The sequence below is a fragment of the Silene latifolia genome, chromosome 2, assembly GCF_048544455.1.
Source record: "Silene latifolia isolate original U9 population chromosome 2, ASM4854445v1, whole genome shotgun sequence".
Classification (NCBI taxonomy): Eukaryota; Viridiplantae; Streptophyta; class Magnoliopsida; order Caryophyllales; family Caryophyllaceae; genus Silene; species Silene latifolia.
Window position 1 is genome coordinate 68,404,271 of NC_133527.1, and position 22,571 is coordinate 68,426,841.

Genomic DNA, 22,571 nt, shown 5'->3' on the forward strand with positions numbered 1-22,571 from the left:
AAAATTATGAACAAGAAATAGAAATACCTTAATAGACAAGAACTTGTATGGAAGAAACAAATTAGAACCAAATGCTTGAATTGTATTAAGAACTAAATGTTTGAGAACTACAAGCTTAACAATATTGAAAACTAATATGAAAACTATTGAGAGATTTATAATGCTTAAGGCTATGTAAAGTATATGAGACGTAAGAAAATTGGATGCCTAAGCTATGAAGTGGCTCCCCTTTATATAGGGGAGCAAGGTGAAAAGTAAGCATTCAAGAGACAGCCAACCCTGATCGGGGTTGCCAGCCCCGATCGCGGGCGTAGTCTTCCGGGTAAATTCCTCTTAATTCCTCACTTAATTGCTTGAGGAATCCAATGTACGTGATTAATGACCCTTAATACACCCGGATAAATGCTTGCTCTATCAATCTTTAGGGCTTCCAAAGAGCATCATATGCATGTAGGAATATTATGCTTTCCATCTTGACTTGGACTTCGAAATTGGGCTTGACTTTGGTTGTTGACAACATTTGAATTATACATATTGATCCACCAATTTCTTCATGCAAAACCCATTCCAATACTCCATGCTTAGTCCAATACTTGGTTTCATTTAGCTTAGTGAACTTGGTGTATAAAATGATAGGAAAAAACATCTAAATGCTTAGATTCCTACAGACACATAACAAACACAACAATACACCTAGAACACAAGAGTAGCTAAAAAATATACTATTTAAAGTATGATAAACAATAGAAACCGAGCTAAAATGAGGGGTAAAAGTATATATAAAATGAACACATCAATTAGGCATTATAATTTGAAAAGATTAATTAAACGCGTGTCAATATAATGAAACAATAACAAAAAGAGCAAAAAAACGAAAGAAAGGGAAAATTGCAGGAAGTCGAGGAAGAAGAAGAAGACCAGGAGCAGCGGCAGCCTCAGGAAGAGGCACAGCAGGTGCTGCGTTTCTTCTCGACGTCACACCTCCGTTGTTTTATAAAAATGGTTTTAAAAGATTGATTTTAAGACGGTTTTGAACGTGCTTTTGATATAAACCTTACATTAGACGATACAAAATAAAAGTACAATAAATAAATGGGATTTACACCCTCAGAGTTACATGTTTAACGAAACGAGATTGACTAAAGTTATCGTTTAGTGATTGCTGGACTCGAATATGCGTGGAAAGTGCCCTTGTTAAAGGATTTAGTAAATTGATTAGATTGATTAAAAGTGTAGTTTGTCAGATTGGTCGATCTATGCAACGTGACTGGGACTCAGAAGGATCTGAGCTTACGTGGTCGATTGATCAAGCACGTAGGCGTCAAAAGCAATAACGTAGTCTAGAATGCAAAGAGAGAGAAAGAAGGGACGGAACACTCGCGTGCCAAATATGGAGGCCGAAGGTCTGTATTTATACTAAACACGTGAAAGAGTGTAGGAATGACACGGATATGGAAAAAAATCACGAAAATATTCCTAAAAGTGTGAAAATAGGGCTAGGGAAGAGGCGCATCAGCACTGCGACCCTTCGAAGAGGCGCAGCACCTGTTGCGTCCTTTGCCCGGAGGTTTCCTCCTCAGCAAGAAAGATTTCCGCGTTTTATTGTGGAATTTCGGTAGATCTATACTTCCTTATTCGATAAAACACAAAATATGAAAGATATTTACTTAAAATATAGAGTTTAATTTTAGGAATAAATATCCATAGAATTCTAGAATATTCCGGAATATTCCGACTCGACATTAAAACGGTTTTTAGAAAATGAAGCGGTTTTTGACCCGGACTCCAAATGAACTCTAATTACTGTCAAAACAACCGTATTGGCGTGTAGATGACGACCAAGGGGTTGACCCGAGTGTTTGATTCTATCACTTGTCGATGAACTTACGACCTCTCATAAAATCGTTCTGCGTATCAAACATGCGGGTCAATCATCACTGGGTGGTTGGCGGGAGGTTTAGAAATGAGGTATCTACATCATACCATACATCCCCTTCATTTGTGCGATTCATAAATAGTACGACCTCACCTTTTAGAGTTTTTGTAACAAACTCAACGTCGAGAAAATCGGGATCTGGGTTAGTTTCGGTAGCCATTTGTGCCACAAGCTCGGCTTGAGCGCCCTTGCTAGATCGCCTCTTATTCTCTTGGCGGCAGACATTTGTGCCACAAGCTCGGCTTGAGCTCCCTTGCTAGATCGCCTCTTATTCTCTTGGCGGCCATGGTTGAGTGATTGGTGAAGGAGGGAAGGAGTTTTGTGATTTAGGGTGTTTGTTTGAGGGAGGAAAGATGAGGAGGTTATGAAAATGAAGAAGAAAGAATGAAAGAATTAAGGCATCGTCGTGTGTTTTAATTCTGAATCTGGGGGGGTTTTACCGGTTGGGGGACCGGCAGCCGGTCTGCCGGTAGGGGATCCCTAACAGATTTCCCAAAATTTAAATTCTTTACAAAATAAAAGCAGCTCGCTACCAGTAAGGGTGCCGGTAGCCGGTCAACCATTAAAGGACCCCCCGTCTCTTCATTTTCCTTAGTTTTTCCTCAGAAAGGTGCTCCCTGCCGGTGAGCCGGTTGCCAGCCAACCGGTAGCGAGTTCTCCTTCTTCAAAATTTTTCGTGGTTAGCTCAAATTGGGTTCCACTATTGGTGAGCCGGCTGCCGGCCTACCGGTAGAGGAAACTCCTTCCTTCCAAACTTTTTATGTTTTCTTCAATGGGGATGCTTCTATCGGTGAGGCGGTTGCCGTCCTACCGGCACCCCCTCTCCCTTCACTTCACTTTGTCATTTTTCATCAAAATTAAGGGTGCTCGCTACCGGTGGTAGGCACTGGTTTTCGGTTCACCGGTAAGGAGCACTTCTCTATTGAAAATCAAGTTAACATTTCCTGAAATTGAAATGGGGCTCTTTACCCGGCCCAGGGGCCGGCTATCGGTCTACTGGTAAGGACCTCATTTGCTTGCTGAATCACATCTTGACATTCCTCTAGAAAAATAACTTCTTCACTTGATCATTAGGTCGTGTTTTCCACTTTTAAACCCGAGCTTCTTATCGGGAAATTGGTCAAGTGAAGGCTAAACATGCGTTCCTCATGGTGACACCGCCTCATTTCCTCATGCTAACCAATTTGCACAAAGTATGAACAATCCAAAATCTTCATTAACTACCTAAATGCATGCGATTTACAAGTGGTGGTTCTTGAGGGACTCCACCAAACCTATTCATTGTTCAAAAACTTTTACTTGTCTCCTCCTTTGGGAAGGGGTTCCCCGAGGTAGAGTAATTCAGTAGGACCCTTGTCATCTTCTTCGTAGTAACGCTTCACTCTTAGCCATTAACTTTGAAGGTTCCTCCTTCCTCACTTCCACTTGACCACTAGTTTGTGGGTGGTTGGCAAGGGCGGTCTTATACCACACTCTGTTATTTTCCAACAATGACTTGAACGTGCTCTTCCAGAAATGGGAGCCACCATCACTTATCACAACTCGTGGAGTTCCAAACCGGGGGAAGATTGTGCTTTTGAAAAACTTCATCACAACCTTTGAGTCATTGGTTGATGATGCAACCGCCTCTATCCACTTCGAAACATAGTCCACGGCGACCAAAATGTGTTCATTGCCGCATGACTTGGGAAATGGTCCCATGAAGTCTATATCCCAACAATCGAATAGCTCAATTTCAAGGATGTTGTTAAGGTGCATCTCGTTTCTCTTTCCGATGTTTCCGGTGCGTTGACACGCAACACATGATTTCTCCAAGTAGTGGATATCTTTGAACATTGAGGGGCAATAGAATCCGCCTTGGGAGGATCTTGGCAATGGTTCTTGAAGTGGCCAAGTGTCCTCCATAGGCCAAAATATGTACTCGATCAATGATTTCCATGCCCTCTTCTCTAGACACGCACCTCCAGAACATCTCATCCCCACACTTACGAAACAAGTGGGGATCATTCCAAAAATATCTCTTGGCGTCATGCCTCAATTTCCTCCTCTCTCTTGAGTCTGGCTCATCCGGTATAAACCCATTTACCAAGTAGTTAGCAAGGTCCGAAAACCATGGATTTGTGGTGCTAACTCCCATAAGACTATCTTCTCTTAGCCATTCATTAATCAGCCCACTTTCATCTTGAATTCCATAATCTTCAACGGTTAACCGAGATAGGTGGTCGGCCACCACGTTCTCGGTTCGTACGTTGTCCTTGATCTCCAAGTCAAATTCTTGAAGCAATAAAATCCACCTCAAGAACCTTGGCTTGGCATCTTTCTTCACCATGAGTTGCCTCAAAGCGGTGTGATCGGTATATACCACCACCTTAGAGCCAACCAAATATTGTCGGAATTTCTCAATAACATGAACTATGGCTAACATCTCCGTCTCCATAGTTGAATAGTTGCATTGGGCTTGGTCAAGAGTTTTGCTAGTGTAGTCGATGGCATGGTGCCTTTTGTCAACTACTTAGCCTAAAACCGCGCCCACCGCAAAATCCGACGCATCACACATAATCTCGAATGGAAGATCCAATCCGGAGCCCGAATTATAGGAGCCGAGACCAAAGATTTCTTCAACCTATGTAATGACTCAAGACAAACTTCATCAAACACAAAAGGCACATCTTTGAAGAGAAGTGAGGTTAATAGTTTCACAATCTTTGAAAAGTTTTTAATGAATCGCCTATAAAATCCGGCATGGCCAATAAAACTCCTTAACCCCTTCACGTTTTAGGGAGGTGATAAATTTTCTATGACCGCCACTTTGGCTCCATCAACCTCAATGCCCCTCTTGCAGATAATGTGACCGAGCACAATCCCTTCTTAAACCATGAAATGGCATTTTTCCCTATTTAAAACTAGATTGTGATCTTCACATCTCTTCAAAACACTTGTCAAATTAACAAGTCCATGGTCAAAGGACTCTCCATGGGCACTAAAGTCATCCATGAAGACTTCCATGCTATTTTCAAGAAAATCCAAGAAAATGTCTACCATACACCTTTGAAACGTGCCAGGTGCATTACACTACCCAAATGGCATTCTACGGTAAGCATAAACTCATATGGGGCATGTAAATGTTTTTTTCTCTTGGTCTTCCGGATGGATTAAGATTTGGAAAAATCCGAAGTATCCATCAAGAAAACAATAGTAAGCATGGCCCGCTAGCCTTTCTCACATTTGATCGACGAAGGGGATGGGGAAGTGGTATTTAAGGGTGGCGGCATTTAGTTTTCTATAATCAATGCAGATCCGCCACCCGGTCACCAGAGTAGTAGGTATGTGAGTCGCATCCTCTTGTTCCACCATAGTCACCCCACCTTTCTTGGGTACTGCATGGACGGGACTCACCCACTTACTATCGGTGATTTGGTAAATAATCCCCGCTTCAAGCAATTTTAAGACCTCATTTTTCACAACCTCGGCCATCTTGGAGTTTATTTGCTATAGACCTTCAACCTTAGGTTGTCTTCCCTCCTCTAACATGATTCTATGCATGCACAAATTTGGGCTTAATCCCTTGATGTCCTCAATGCTATACCCTAGTGAGCTCTTGTGGGCTTTCGAGACTTTTAAAAGTTTTATCTCTTGAGCCTCACTTAGGTTGGCATTGATAATCACGAGATAAGACTCTCTTTCACCAAGAAAGGCATACTTGAGTGAGGGAGGTAAGAGGTTTGAATTGTACCTTTGGAGGGAGAAGTCCCTCCACCGTCTTCAAAAGTTCATCATCGACCTCATGGTCTTCCTTCATTTCCTCATCATGTAGGGAGATTACGAAGGCTTCTTCCATCTCCGGCTCTTCCCGAGCCACCGATTTAACAACTTCAACAATCACATCAATGGTACATGCTCTTTCAACTTTGGGGCCTTTCATCAAACTTGGAAGGTTAAATTCGACCTTTTCACCCTCAAACCGGAAGGTTAGCCGCCCGTTTCTCACATCAATAAGTACTTCTTCGGTAGCCATGAATGGCTTACCTAGGATAATAGGGGTATGGCTATCCTCCGGGATGTCAAGGACAACAAAATCGGCCGGGATTAAATATTTTCCAACCTTGACGGGTATGTCCTCAAGCACCCCCAAAGGGCGCTTGACGGACCTATCCGCCAATTGGAGGGTCATGGTAGAAGGAGCAAGACTATGAATGCCAATTTTCCTTGTAGCCTTTAGAGCTATGACACTTACACTTGCTCCCAAGTCACAAAGAGCTCTTGAAATCGGAACTCCGCCAAACACACAAGGAATGGAAAAGCTTCCCGGGTCGCCAAGCATAGTAGGCATTTTGTTGAGGATATTAGCACTACATGCCTCTTCCATTGTCACTATTTCTTGGTCACCCAAGACTCTCTTCTTAGTCAAGATGTCCTTTAAAAATTTTGTGTAAGTTGGCATGCTCAAAATCACTTCGGTAAAGGGTAGGATTACTTCAAGTTTCTCTTGCATGTCAAAAAACTTGGCATACTGCAAGTTTTCCCGACTTTTTATTGCTCTTGAGGGTTAAGGAATATGGGGAACAAGTTGAGAATCGAAGAGTGCCTTTGGAGGGTTTGATTTCTTTGTTACCTTTGTGGTGGGTTGCAAGAGCACTTTTTCGGTAGCATCTTCACCCCATTCTTCCTCATAAGGTAGATCCTCAACTAAGCCATCAACTTCCTTTTCCACATATGTTCCCTCACTTCAAGATTCTTCTCAAGCTTTCTTCCCTTTATTTGCTTCACTCATTCTTACCGATGGTGTCATCGGTGGGCTTTCCCTTCCACCATTCATTTCCATCCACTTTTTCTTGGGATCCACGTCAACCTCAATCTCAAGGTACTTGTAATGGTCTTCAAGCTCTATTCCACTTCTCAAGACCACCGCATGTGCTTGGTAGATAGTAAAGGCATCCTTTCAGCTTTGCCCTTGAGCTAAGAAGCCACCGGGTGGCCTATGGGGATTAGCAAGAGCATGAGCGGCCAATCGGTCTTGTATCTCTCTCATGTCCTTTTGACGAACCATTCTTTGGTTGGCACTTTCTTGTTGACTAGGAATTTTGATGTTAGCCAAGTCTTGGCTATGTTGCATTTGCATGTTTTCAAACATCTTCATGATTTCACCTTAGGAAGTGTCAACCATAGGCTCTTGACAGGGTTGATTGGCAATGGGTAAAAGGAACCCATAGTCGTTTTGGGTGTTGGGACCATGATGGTTGTTTGAACTTTGCCCCCCTTGATAATGTGGGAAATCATCTGTATACTTCCCTTAAACTAGAGGGATTATAACGAATTTAACAATGATGATCAATGGTCATAAACAAAATACGTAAATAAAGTATAAAGGATTTAGAATTAACCTTCGGTCCTAGCAAAATTGGCCTAGGAACAATATCAAAATTGATATTCACCTATTAGTTGCACCCAAGACGATATGAGATATGCCCCTTGATTATGCTAGAAATCAATCTAAAATTTTCTGTAAAATTTAGTTGTTTTTGTGTTTTTTCTGATGAGAGAGAGGAGGCAAGGTCAAGAAAAAAGCATTAGGGTAGAAATAATTCTCTCCCTTTCTTTTTATACAGACCGAAACTTGGAGTCAATTAGGAAAGAAAAATCCTTCCTAATTTTCGGCCAAACTGACCGAAATAAGGAGTATCTCCTCCTTATTTTTGGTCTTTCCAAAAATATATAATATGTGTTGAATTGTCATCTAGAGAGGATCGAACCAAAGACCTCTTGGTTTGTGTACCCTCACTATTACCACTATGACACATTCATCTTGTTGATATTAAATATAATTGATTATATTTAATTACGAATTAACAGATTAATTCGTCCAAGCTAACATTATATACATTTAATTAAATATAACTTATTATATTTAATTTACGAATTGACAGTTAATTCGTCTCAACTAATATTATTTAATTTTCATTAAATAATTATCTCATCAACACATTGACTAACTTTTTAGTCATATTGGGCATCAATGTGATTATATTTCTATAACCACATTTCTCAAACACATCCTATAGGTGTGACCTTTAGGGACCACTTGATCACCGCCATCTGTATGATAATAACGTCAAACTTTCTAGAAAGCCAACCGTTATTAGGTAAACGTTAATCAACTGAGTAAATATACGAAGTATACCCTTGTGAACCTGTAAAAGATTTACAAATGTTATCACACTAATTTGTGGAGGACACAAGCTCCAACAAACTCCCACTTGTCCTCACAAGTGTATGTGCGATGACCGATTCTCATATCCTAAAATTTCTCCCACTCAATGTAAAACAATTTGCAAATCCTAATTCACAAAGGTCGTATTTTACAAGCGATCAATATCAAGAGTGGTTTCCCCAACTAGAGAGTAACTTAACTGATAAACGAATCAACATTCGAGCATGGCCATGCATTTCAGTTACAACTCCTCGAGTGGCCCTGAGAAATAACTATACCTGATAAGGGTTGGATATTTTCCTCAACTCGAATCATGCAGATGTAAGCGCAGTATGAAATGACCCAGAAAAAACTACTTAGCCTCCAATTACGGCAGACCGTGAGAAAGAAACCAAAGTCACCCAAAAACTGCCTTAATCTCAAGAGACAGTCGATAGTCAAAAGAATCGACTCTAGGAACACAATGGATGTCCTATCCACGACCTGGCACCGAATGTTATTAAACATTTAGGACTCCATTACGTTGTCACAAAAAGTTGTCCTACGAGGTATCGTCATAATCTCGTTTCTGTGATCGATCAGTCAACCTTTTGACTTATGGCTCGTTGAACCCACCATCAATCGACTGCACAATATAATAGCCGGAGTTATCAGCTCACATTGGCGATTACGGACCAAAACAAATATAATGTAATTCAGTTCACTTTGTGGCGTTCAATGTTGTCATTACAATCCACATGAAAAACAAAATATTATATATAAAACGATGAAGTTATAAATAGTATATGAAAAAGATAATGTATCAAATCCATAATCAAGTACTACAACTCAGGAACATGTTTAATTCCCATGGAATTAACATGCCCTACATGCTTATCATAATTCAACGGTTTGGTGAGAGAATCCGCGATGTTATCATCCGTCGTAATCTTGTCAATCACTATCTCTTCTTGCTCCACGTAATCACGGATCAGGTGAGCTTTCCGAAGTACATGTCTAGATTTGTTGCTAGAGTTTGGCTCCTTAGCCTGGAAGATGGCACCTCTATTGTCACAATAGATGGTGATCGGGTCATTCGAACTAGGAACTACCGAAAGCCCTTGTAAGAATTGACGCATCCATATTGCTTCCTTTCTTTGCCTTGAAGCGGCATAGTACTCGGATTCTGTAGTAGAATCTGCTACAACACTCTGTTTGGAACTCTTCCACCGACCGCAAAGACAATTAAGAGTGAAGACGAACCCGGACTGAGATTTTGAATCATCTCGATCCGTTTGAAAACTAGCATCTGCGTAACCGGTTGCGCATAGCTTAGTATCGCCTCCATAAGTCAATACCCAATCCTTAGTCCTCCGTAGGTACTTGAGGATATTTTTGACTGCTATCCAGTGTGTTTCACCTGGAGTCTTTTGGTACCGACTCGTCATACTCAATGCATATGCCACGTGCGGACGTGTGCATATCATGGCATACATGATCGATCCTATTGCGGATGCATAAGGAACACGACTCATGCGCTCTATCCCTTCAAAGGCGTCGTGGGTGACTGAGACTTGCTCAACTGCATCCCAGTCGTCATAGGAAGGTTCCCCTTCTTGGAGTTGGTCTTGCTGAACCTCTCAAGAACCTTATCCAAATAAGACTCCTGACTAAGTGATAACGTCCATCGTGATCTATCTCGGTAGATACGGATTCCCAAAATGCGTTGTGCCTCACCCAGATCTTTCATCTGGAAATGGTTCTTCAACCATTCTTTAACCGAAGATAGGAGAGGAATGTCATTACCAAACAAGAGTATGTCATCGACATACAATATCAAGAATACAATCTTGCTCCCACTCGACTTGATATATAAGCATGGTTCTTCGACCGATCGAGTGAAACCATACTCTTTTATCACTTGGTCGAAACGATGATTCTAACTCCGAGAAGCTTGCTTAAGTCCATAAATGGAACGCTTAAGCTTGCATACTTTCTTAGGATGCTCAGGATCTATGAAACCTTCGGGCTGCACCATGTACAACTCTTCCTCCAAATAACCGTTTAAGAAGGCGGTTTTCACATCGATTTGCCAAATTTCATAATCATAAAATGCGGCAATCGCTAAGATTATCCGAATGGAACGTAGCATGACTACAGGTGCAAAAATTTCATCATAATGCAATCCTTGCACTTGAGTGAAACCTTTTGCCACAAGTCGTGCCTTATAGATATCTGGTTGCGCGTCTACAGAACGCTTTATTTTATAAAGCCATTTGCACTGTAGAGGTTTTACCTTATTAGGTAAATCAACTAGGTCCCATACGTTATTCTCATACATGGAGTCCATCTCGGATTGCATGGCTTCGAGCCATAGCTTTGAGTCGGAACAGGCCATAGCACCTTTATAGGTTGCGGGTTCATTACTTTCTAGAAGTAAAACGTCATTCTCCTCGACCATACCAATGTATCTGTCTGGAGGATGAGAGTGCCTACCCGACCTCCTAGGTTTCTCAGGAATATTAATCGTATCATCAGTTGGAGGTACAGCTTCCCCCATCTGTTCCTCGGTTGTTGGTTCTGGAATCTCCGACAGCTCGAAGGTTCTATTACTCGTCTTGTTCTCGTGAAATTCTTTCTCTAAGAACGTCGCACTAGTCGCAACAAAAACTCGATGTTCAGTAGGCGAATAGAAGTAATGAACAAATGTTCCTTTTGGATAACCTATAAAGTATGTCTTAACCGATCGCGGGCCGAGCTTATCCTCGTGTCTGCACTTCACATAAGGCTCGCAGCCCCAAACCCGAATAAAGGACAAGTTGGGGACCGTTCCCTTCCACATTTTATATGGAGTCTTGCCGACAGCTTTAGACGGACTTCGGTTAAGTATAAGAGCGGCTGACAAAAGAGCGTAACCCCATAATGAATCAGGCACTACCGTGTGACTCATCATGGATCGAACCATATCAAGTAAGGTTCAATTTCTCCGTTCGGACACACCATTCAATTGAGGTGTTCCAGGTGGAGTTAACTGCAAAATGATTCCACAGTCTTTCAGGCGTTGATCAAACTCATTTGAAAGATATTCGCCACCCCGATCTGAACGGAGTGCTTTAATCTTTCTACCCAGTTGGTTCTGTACCCTATTCTGGTATTCCTTGAATTTCCCAAAGGACTCACTTTTATGCTTCAGTAAGTAGACATATCCGTATCTACTCAAATTGTCCGTGAAAGTGATAAAATATCTATAGCCATCTCTAGCGGTAATTGACATAGGTCCACATACGTCCGTACGTATGAGTCCTAATAGGTCACTAGCGCGCATTCCAACACCTTTGAAGGAAATTCGAGTCATCTTGCCAATGAGTCATGATTCACACGTGCCATATGTAGAAAAATCGAATGCGGGAATAGTCCCATTATCGACGAGTTTCTTCACGCGTTTCTCATTTATGTGTCCCATTCAACAATGCCATAGATCGGTTTGATCTTTGTCACCAACCTTTAATTTCTTATTATTCATCTGTAATACTTCCGTGGTTTGATCTAAGATGTAAATTCCATTCATGGAAACTGCTTTGCCATAAATCATTTCATTAAAAGAGAAAATACAACTATTATCCTTTATTGAAAATGCAAAACCAACTTTAGCAAGTACGGAAACAGAAATAATATTCTTAGATAAACTGGGTACATAGTAACAGTTATTTAAAGATAACTCAAAACCACTAGGGAGTTGGATTACATATGTTCCCTTCGAGGCAGCAGCAACTCGTGCTCCATTCCCGACTCGCAGTCCACATCACCTTTTTCGACGGTATGATGTTCTTTAGGCCCTGCAAATGATTACACAGATGAGAACCACAACCAGTATCTAGTACCCAAGTTCCGAAACTTGCATAGTTAATCTCAATCATATGAATATAAGATGACATACCAACAGGAACGACGCGGCCTGCCTTAATGTCCGCACGGTAGACGGGACAGTTCCTCCTCCAATGTCCAGTCTTGTGACAATGGTGGCACTCTATGTCACCGACCTTGCTCTTTGTCTTGCCCTGTGAGCCACTAGTCTCACCAGGCGCACTCTTACCGTTTCCTGGCTTCTTAAACTTTGGCTTACCAACAGCTAGGTCGCCGTGAGCCTTGCCCTTACCTTTACCTTTGTAAATCGTGAGAACATCCTGTTTCACGCTCCCACTCAATTTCATATCCTTCTCGGTCTGTACGAGAAGGGAGTGTAGCTCATGAGGACTCTTTTTCAAGTCATTCATATAGTAGTTCGCCCTGAAAAGGGCAAAACCATCGTGAAGAGAATGAAGCATTCAGTCAATGACAATGCTCTCACTGATTTTACAATTCAGTGCCTCCAGCTTCTCGACATTCTCAATCATGTGAAGAATGTGTGGGCTAACCGGTTGGCCCTTCTGGAGTTTCGCATCAAAGAAGCGACAGGTATGCTCATATGTAACGATTCTCGGTGCCTTTGAGAACTCGTTAATGAGCGTGGTGAAAATCTTGTTTGCACCTTGGGCAATGAAGCGTCTCTGCAAATTGGTTTGCATTGCAAATATGAGTACGTTCTTTATCGCACCCGCTTCCATAACGAAATCACTATAAGCGAGTGACTCGTTTGCTCTTGCATTTGGGCCTGGGTTGACCGGTATTGGCTCAGTTAAATACCTGAGCTTACCGTCAGCAATGGCAGCATTCCGTAGTGCCGCCTCCCAGTCCGCAAAGTTGGACCCATCATTCTTCGATCGCGTGGACTGATTCATTTGGTCCATGAATATTTTTAGCCAGGACGAACGATCTAGTGTGGCACTAGGCATTGGGATTGCGTTATTTCCAGCCATTTGTTGTAACAGTATTATCGATAATAAACGTGTTCTACACTGCGAAAGAAGAATAAAATAATAAGCATGTGCATCGTTTTGATTTTAAGTCTAATGAACTAATGTCATAACGCGAAGACTCAAAACATTTATACAATTGACCTCCCTCAAGAATTATATAAATGACCCCAAGACTCAATTCTCTGTAAATTGATAAGCTAACCTTTTAGCTAATTCTACCGTTAGAATTCTTGGTCGATAAATTTCTGTAAATACTATCTTTAGTCCATCATAATCACGAGAAACCTTTCGGACTATGATGTTGAGGTAAACTAAGTCAACACAACAACTTACCCAACGTAGAAGGGGTCATATTAGGCCTACCGACGAAGAAGGGATTCATAGATGTTTGCCCTTATAAAGACTAATCTCAATTTCCGTTTTAGAGGAAGATCCCATCAACTTTATTTTAATTCATTTTAAGTGAACTATAATCTAGCATGCGAGAATGAATAAACTAAGGTGATGGCTTATAGACTGTGGCATCTGCATGTCCATGAAAACTAACATACAACCTATATGAGTCAATATTCATGCATTTTAGAAGTAGGTGGTTTGGTTTCAGGCGGAATATGATGCAATTACTAACATGTGAATGAAACGCAATAATAATGAAAACGTAAAAAAAAAAAAGAACAGTAAAAGTCCTAGTGTGGCCTATCCTGTCAAAATGAACAATAAATACAAGTTTGGAATCCATCATTGGACCCGAGAAGCTTGTCTTGATGTTCCATCTTGATCCATGTAGCGGGAGTGAGCTTGAATCTTCATCTTTAGTCTTCTTTGAAATTACAATAAATAAACTTACATAATTGACCTATTTATTACATTCTAATTTCAAAACCCAAAACTAAAATAAAGGAGATTCGAGATCTCATAATTACATAAAAATCATGTTTCCTTCATTACGAAAACATGATTTGACTAAGGCCACACTAAGTATTACAAATTACAACCGATTGCAAAATTAAATACGTAAATAAAATAAAATTCATTCGATTCATTCAACAAAATTAAAAGCATCAACTAAAAATAAATTAAACATACATGACACAATTCGTTAATTATGTTGATTAATTTATCCAAACCACCTATTTAAATTTAAATTAAGTGACAATTCCTCAATTAATCACATTAATTTCATTCTTAATCCATATTAAACTTGTAATATGAATTCTATCCGTCAAAAATTTAAACTGCTTTAAAATAACTCGGTATCTTTAAATTGTGAACCGATTCACAGTAACTAATTGGCCAAAATAAAAATAAAAAAACAACCCTTTATTTTCTTATTTGGTCTCGGCAGAACCAAACAAAAGAAATTTTTTTTTTATTATTAAAATCCCAGCTCTCGGCTGGAAAAAGAAAATAGCCAAATTTTTTTTTTTATGTATCCGGCAATAAAAATAAAAAAATTTCCCCTTTTTTTTTGCGGCAAAAAAGAAAAAAAAAACTTTCCTTTTCTTTTTCGGATTCAGTAAATCAAAAAAATTTCCTGAAAACCGCTTTTTTTTTCTTTCCAACGGCAAACCCTACAAATTGAGCCGTCAAAAAAAAAATATTTCCCTTTTGCGGCAATATGCCCTAATTCAAAGATTTTATGAAGAAAATGTTTAAGTTGCTATTAGGACATGATTTAGCAAATGCATTAACAAACATGATTAATCGTATATGCTAAAACTATATAGCAAAAACAAATTCTTACATCAATGACATGATGATACTATATGTATTTTAACTTAATCTGCATTAAATCAAAATCTACCAATTCTCATATGATAATTTTAACCGATTAAAACAATGATATGATCTAAAGAAATTGGATATAAATCATCAAACAAAAGGAAAAACGAAAGAAGGAAAAAAAAAAAAAGGCCGAAAGATAAAAAAAAACTCGGCCCAAAAATTTTTCAGCCGAAAAAAAAAACGAAACCCTAATTTTTTCGAGAATTAGGTTATTGTTTACATACAATTTTTATGAAAATCATCAAAATCAAAAACGTGGCCTATTGCTCTGATACCACTTGTGGGAAATCATCTGTATACTTCCCTTAAACTAGAAGGATTATAACGAATTTAACAATGATGATCAATGGTCATAAACAAAATACATAAACAAAGTATAAAGGATTTAGAATTAACCTTCGGTCCTAGCAAAATTGGCCTAAGAACAATATCAAAATTGATATTCGCCAATTAGTTGCACCCAAGACGATATGAGATATGCCCCTTGATTATGCTAGAAATCAATCTAAATTTTTCTGTAAAATTTAGTTGTTTTTGTGTTTTTTCTGATGAGAGAGAGGAGGCAAGGTCAAGAAAAAAGCATTAGGGTAGAAATAATTCTCTCCCTTTCTTTTTATACAGACCGAAACTTGGAGCCAATTAGGAAAGAAAAATCCTTCCTAATTTTCGGCCAAACTGACCGAAATAAGGAGTATCTCCTCCTTATTTTTGGTCTTTCCAAAAATATATAATATGTGTTGAATTGTCATCTAGAGAGGATCGAACCCAAGACCTCTTGGTTTGTGTACCCTCACTATTACCACTATGACACATTCATCTTGTTGATATTAAATATAACTGATTATATTTAATTACGAATTAACAGATTAATTCGTCCAAGCTAACATTATATACATTTAATTAAATATAACTTATTATATTTAATTTACGAATTGACAGTTAATTCGTCTCAACTAATATTATTTAATTTTCATTAAATAATTATCTCATCAACACATTGACTAACTTTTTAGTCATATTGGGCATCAATGTGATTATATTTCTATAACCACATTTCTCAAACACATCCTATAGGTGTGACCTTTAGGGACCAGTTGATCACCGCCATCTGTATGATAATAACGTCAAACTTTCGAGCAAGCCAACCGTTATTAGGTAAACGTTAATCAACTGATTAAATATACGAAGTATACCCTTGTGAACCTGTAAGAGATTTACAAATGTTATCACACTAATTTGTGGAGGACACAAGCTCCAACAGATAATTCCCTGTTGGACCATTGTTGTTGAAGTTTGGTCCTTGACCTTATTCATGAAATTCTTGAGCAAACCCTTGCTGAAACCCTTCATTAGCTTGATTCATTAGGTTCCCTTGATAGAACCCTTGATTATTTTGGTTGCCTCCAAAATCTTGGTACCCTTGAGGTTGGTTCCCAATGTTTTGGTTTTGGTTTCCGGTGTTGTTTCTTTGATTAGGATATCCACCTCTATGTTGAGAAAACCCGGGTGGATTGGTATTGGGCGCTTGTGGTTAAAGGTGTTGTGGGTTTTGAACATTGGTGCTCTTGTAGCTAAAATTGGGTTGATTCCTCAAACCCGGATGATAATAATTTGTGTTTGGGTTATAGCCATTGGGATTGTTGTAGGGTGGTCGTGGTGGTCTGACATTGTTGTTATAGCTTTGGAAAGCATTAACATCTCGAATATTTTCTTCATACCCCACATTATAGTAGTTGTTGGCACGCACGTCAAAGGTGTGACCATGTCCCCCACACAGCTCACAAGGAACACTTTGGATCACTTCCTCCATTGGTGGACCATGGGGTCCACTAGCTTGATGGACTGGGTTTCTTTGAAATTGTTCAAGTTGCTTGGTGAGAAAGTCAAGCTTGGCATTTGAACTAAAAGAGTTATTCTTAGGGTATCGGCCATTCCTTCTAAGCATATTTCCCCTTGAGCCATAGTTGGCCCTCGAGTCCAATCTTCTTGATTAGTGTCGTCCCTTCCTCATCACCCAAATGGTCGAATCCCCCTTCCGCGGAGGCATTCACCATTTCATTAATTGTTCGCAACAAGGTTTGGAAAAAGTTTGGGTGACATACCACTCCGGAATCCTGTGGTGAGGACAACTAGCGATAAGGTCTTGATATCTATCCCATGCTTCACCCAAAGATTCTCCATACTCTTGTTGGAAAGTGTAAATTTCATTTCGAAGCATGGCGGTCTTGGATGATGGGTAGTACTTGGCCAAGAATGCCTTGGCTAAGGCATTCCATGATGTGAATGTCTCCGGAGGGTGAACATTCAACCACCGGTCCGCCTTACTCACCAAGGATAATGGGAACAACATCATCCTTAGTGTATCTTCGGATACCCCATTATTTTTCATCATAGCGACTTTGTTTTTTTAACTTCTTTATATGAGCATGAGCATCTTCTTAAATGTGTCCCCCGAACATGTCTTTTTATATCAACCGAACTTGGGCGGGGTGCATCTCAAAAATGTTGGGAGCCAAGGGGACAAAGTTGATAGGGTTACAAGCATCATTATGGTTCGGGTGTTTACGGTCACATAAAGCCATTGGAGGTGATGGATTAGGTATATGAGGGGGTGGTGATTGAGGTGCAGTTTTTTTTTTTTGGTGGAATGTTAGTATATATTATATCTCAATGTCCAATGGACAACCATTTACATCAGCCTTTTTCCTGTGTTGTTCACTATTGTGTACTACAGTATACAAAAACATCAATATCACTTTCTACTTAAAACCTTTCTCAAGACACCACAAACTATCAGACTGTTTCATAGATCCTTGAAATATCCCCAGCAATCGTCTCCTGCAATCCTCTTTAACTCGTTGTACCAGGTGCAATGGGTGCTGCACATACCCATCAATTCTACAAATGTTTCTAGCCATCCAAATCCAATAAACAGTGCCAACTACTACCGCCAGAGTAATTTGCCTGATTAACATGGACTGGCCATGCTTCTTTGCCATTTTAACACAATCCGCAATATCATTCTTTGGTATATGTAGCCAATCAGCAATCAGTTGGTGACATTTCAGAGTATAAACACACTCAGCAAACAAATGAGAATGCGTCTCAGGTGCAGTTCCACATAAAAAGCATTCAGTAGGCACCCCATACCCATCCTGCCTAAACGATCAAGCGTAAGGAGTCTCTGCTGTTGCTGCAACCACACAGTAAAACTCCATTTAGGAACATTATTCCTATTCCAAACCACAGAATACCACTGAACCTTCATCATCTGCTCCTGCCTCAACCATTCATAACCAGCAGCTATAGTGTAGCAATCATCTCCACACCATTTACCTTGAGCATAAGCTGGTTTAAAGACATTCTTCACACCACAAATTTTCCTCCAAGCCCAAGAGCTAGAAGGAGGGGGCTCATAAAGCAGCAGGTCCTTTCCTTTCAGATAGACATTATCCACCCATCGAATCCACAGGTGATCCTGTTTAGTAGCCAACCACCAAACAAGCTTACCTATAGCTGCTACATTCCACTGTTTACTATCAATCAAGCCAAGTCCTCCATGTTCCTTAGAGTTACATAAAACATTCCAGCTAACCAAGGGGGCCTTAGAATATTTGTCACTTCCTTCCCACAAAAAGTTCCTACATAGGGCTTGGATCCTATCCATCACTCCAATAGGTAACACAAAAATCTGGGACCAATAGTTATGGATAGTGGACAAGACTGATTTAACCAAAATTAGACGACCAGTGTAAGAAATTTTCCTACAATTCCAACCTCTAATTCTCCTAATCATCCTATCCACCAAAACATTACAATCACTCTTAGTAAGCCTCTTATGTGAAATATTCACACCCAAGTATTTGAAAGGCAAGCTCCCTTTTTTAAAACCAGTCCCTTTAAGAACCTGAGACACCACAGCAGGTTGCATACCATTGCAATAGAAATCAGATTTATCAGTGTTGATACACAAACCAGAAGCAGTGGAAAATCTTTTGAAAAGCTCCATTGTAATGCAAATAGACTTCACCTCACCTTTACAGAAGAGGAGTAAATCATCAGCAAACATAAGGTGATTCAACCTCATACTCCTGCAAAGAGGGTGAAACTTAAAACCAGGCAGTCCACTTCCCATAGCCAGAAGCCTACTTAAATATTCCATACACAAAGTAAAAATCAGAGGGGAGATGGGATCCCCCTGTCTTAAACCTCGTTTCCCATGAAAGAAGCCATAACTCTGACCATTCAACCCAATGGAGTAAGAAGTAGTACTTACACATTGCATAATGAGCTTAATAAACTTGGGAGGGAAATGTAGAGCATTCAACATATTGGCTACAAATTCCCACTCAATAGAGTCATAAGCTTTCCTTAGGTCCACCTTCATTAAACATCTAGGAGACACACTTTTCCTCTCATACAATCTCACCAGATCCTGACTTATCAAAATGTTCCCCAAAATACTTCTCCCCTTAATGAAAGCACATTGGGCCGGATTGATAATTTTAGGGAGACACCCACTGAGCCTATTACAAAGCAACTTAGAGATCACTTTGTATAAGGTGTTACAACAAGCTATAGGGCGAAAGTCCTTGACAGTTTTTGGGTTATCCATTTTAGGAATGAGCACAATATTAGTGCTATTAACTTGCTTCAGCAATTTGCCATGAATAAAAAAATCTTTAACAGCTCCACAAAGATCCCCATGAATTGTCTCCCAACTGGCCTTATAAAAGCAGCTAGTATACCCATCAGGACCAGGGCTCTTGTCATTAGGTATAGAAAAATTAATCTTCCTGATCTCCTCCTCAGTAGGTATACTGCATAAGCCAGGCCAATCACTCTCATCCAGACTAACACCTTGAGTGACTATACTTTTATAGAAGGCAGAAGTAGGAGCACTAGACCCAAGCAAGGTCTCATAATATTCAAGAAAAGCTTTCAGAATATCATCAGGATCTCTACAATCAACCCCAGTCATACTTTCAATCTGTAGAACTTTGTTATGCATCTGTCTCTAATGAATAGCCTGGTGAAACATATCAGTATTAGTGTCCCCCTCTCTGGCCCAGGCACACTTAGCTTTCTGTTTGAGAAATTCAAGCCTAGAATCCTCCAACAATTGATAGGATTCCCTGAGCTGTTTTTCTTTATCCATCATAACCACATTAGTAGGATCTTTCTGCAGATGTACTTGACAGTCAATCAACAGATTGAAAGCCACATCAGCATTACGTTCAATATCAGAGAAAAGACCTCTATTTAACTTCCTCAGGCAGGGTTTGAGCATCTTAAGTTTCCTGGCCATAATATACATAGGAGTCCCATTGATTTGCATCTGCCAGTTCTCCTTGACCAACTCTCCAAACTCCTCAACCTTGGACCACATATTAAAGAATTTAAAAGATCTCTTCCTCCCCTTGCAACTCTCACCCCAGGACACAATGCATGGACAATGATCAAAGGTACCCTCAGGCTGATAATGTGCCATCCAATCAGACCAAAGAGTCAACCACTCACTATTAACCAACACCCTATCAATCCTGCTAAAGATTCTAGTTGCACTTGGTTGTTTATTATTCCAAGTAAATAATGCCCCCATAGTTTTCATATCCTGTAAGTCACACCTAGCCACAACAGACTGAAAAGGAAGCATTTCCTCATCACTTACAGCTTTACCTAATCTTTCATTGGCATATAGGACATTATTAAAGTCACCCTGAACAATCCAAGGGCCATTACCACTTAACCTATCAAGAGCAGACCATAATGGTACCCTATGCTCAATCTTATTAAAAGCATAAATGAAAGTAGCTAAGAAGACAGTCCCATTCTGAACCATCCTAACTCTAGTATGAATATATTGCTCAGACATTTCAAGAACATCAACAACCACACTATTACCTTTCCAGAGAACCCAAATCCTTCCCCCTGGATGTTCACTAGTGTTATTAATATAATTCCACCCATAACAAACATTACTAGCTACTTTATTTAGAGAGCTAGGTTTAACCCTAGTCTCTAGGAGCCCAAACAATTCCACATCATTTTGATGTAGAAACCACTTCAGATGTTTCTGTTTATTAACATTATTCAGGCCCCTTACATTCCATACCCCAAATTTAATCATTGGGAGAGGCACTCCCTCCTCCCCCACCTTTATCAACCAATTCAGTGGAATCAGATGCCACAGCCATTTCAGCATTAAAGTTAACATTAAATGCCCCTTGCCTACCATCCACCACTCTAGTCTCATGTCTGGTCATCTTAGTAATTACTTTTGCAGGAGTATATATAGGACCTTGACTAGGTGCAGGAGTAACTATAGGAGTAGCAATAGCTGCAGCAGCAGTCCCTTTACCATTATCAAGTTCTGATATAGATGGTCTAGCCAAAGGAGGAAACTCCACAGGATCAACAGTGCTAGCCCCTACAACCTTAGGTCTCCAGACCTGCCTTGGTGGAGCTCCAACAGGCCTCCTTCCTCCAATTTCTCTCCTGCGGCAGTCACTAGTTTTATGCGCAATGCCTTTACACTTCTGACAAGTAATTGGAAGCCTGTCATACTCCAGTGCCACTTTCACTTCTAACCCTAGTTCATCCTCAAAAACAATCTGGTTAACAAACTGCTGGTCAATCTCCACCTCAATCATAATGCGAGCATAACCTAGTAGAGATTTCTCAAGAGTAGACTCATCAATTCTAATAAACCGTCCCAATAACCCAGCAATTTTCTCCAAACATTAAGCACCCCAGAACTTAAGATCTAAACCTACTAACTTGACCCAGATAGGGACCTTCTTAACAGAAATTTTAGAATTCCGAACAGAAGGATCCCAAGGTTTCAGAATAATAGGTTTCCCATCAAAGGTAAACATACCATTAGCAAGTACCAATTTCTGATGCTCAAGTTTAGCAAACCGTACCACAAATAATCCATTCGGCAGGAATGAAATCTGCGAAATCTCATACGCAGCCCAGATACGGCGCAGAAATCCCTCAATGACATCCCGAGGTGGATTAGCCCCCATAACATAACCATAGATTGCTAACTTCCAGTATTCAATCTCCTCCTTAACATCATCAATCGTTAGCTTAAGCCGAGGAGAAGAACACTCACCAGTCTCAACTTCTTCTTCTGCAATTGGAGCCAATCTAGTACTAGAGGACGCATCCCCCTTCCGTCTAGGTGACACCTCTCGCCAATCTTTCGGATCATCAGACAACACTAGTCCTTCCACCAACACAGTTTCACCCACCTCCTGCACCAAACTATCCACTAGTTGCTTAGCAGCATCAATTTCGTCTTCAATCGTAGCCTGTTGAGGAGTTGTTAATTTTGGATTAGTAATTTTATTGTTATTAGAAGTAATTGGTGTACGATTATTAGATTTATTAGTACTATTATTGTTGTTACTACTTGATGAATTATTATTTTTATTGGTATTTTTATTGGAATTAATTGTAGAATGATGAGAAGTAGTAATCTTCTTCGCCATTGCGCATAAACTGTGATCTAAAATTCAGAGAACTTTATCTCTCTAAATTTCTCTCTCATCATCCTTTCCATCTTTACTTTATTAGGAAAGCATTGAGGTGCAGTTTCAATTGGGAAGTCGTGAAAATGATTTTCTATTGGGGTCTTAATCGTGTTGTTTGGTTGTAGTTAGGTTGTGGTTTCAAAGATTGGTTGTGTGGGTGAGTTTGCTTGGTCTATGGTTGCTTGAGGAGAATTTCTAACTCTTGCAATAGTCCTTGTCCTTAAGGTTTGGAAGAGCCTCTCGGGATCGGAGTTAAAGAGCAAAGC

At 40.0% G+C, this 22,571-nt stretch overlaps 2 protein-coding genes and 1 non-coding gene across 3 annotated transcripts; 1 reads left to right on the forward strand and 2 right to left on the reverse strand.

Moving 5' to 3' along the window:
* Nucleotides 1-5,618: 5,618 nt before the first annotated feature.
* Nucleotides 5,619-6,302, reverse strand: LOC141640922 (uncharacterized). The gene has a single exon (XM_074449599.1). The coding sequence runs from the start codon at nucleotides 6,300-6,302 to the stop codon at nucleotides 5,619-5,621; it is 684 nt and encodes a 227-aa protein (XP_074305700.1).
* A 10,573-nt stretch (nucleotides 6,303-16,875) lies between these two features.
* On the forward strand, nucleotides 16,876-16,982 carry LOC141644904 (small nucleolar RNA R71). The gene has a single exon (XR_012544506.1). It is a non-coding gene; the product is annotated as a small nucleolar RNA R71 (small nucleolar RNA).
* Nucleotides 16,983-19,781: 2,799 nt separating this feature from the next.
* LOC141640923 (uncharacterized) lies at nucleotides 19,782-21,417 on the reverse strand. The gene is made up of 2 exons (XM_074449601.1): nucleotides 20,932-21,417; nucleotides 19,782-20,840 (listed from the first exon to the last, which is right to left on the reverse strand). The coding sequence occupies exons 1-2, from the start codon at nucleotides 21,415-21,417 to the stop codon at nucleotides 19,782-19,784; spliced, it is 1,545 nt and encodes a 514-aa protein (XP_074305702.1).
* Nucleotides 21,418-22,571: the final 1,154 nt, after the last annotated feature.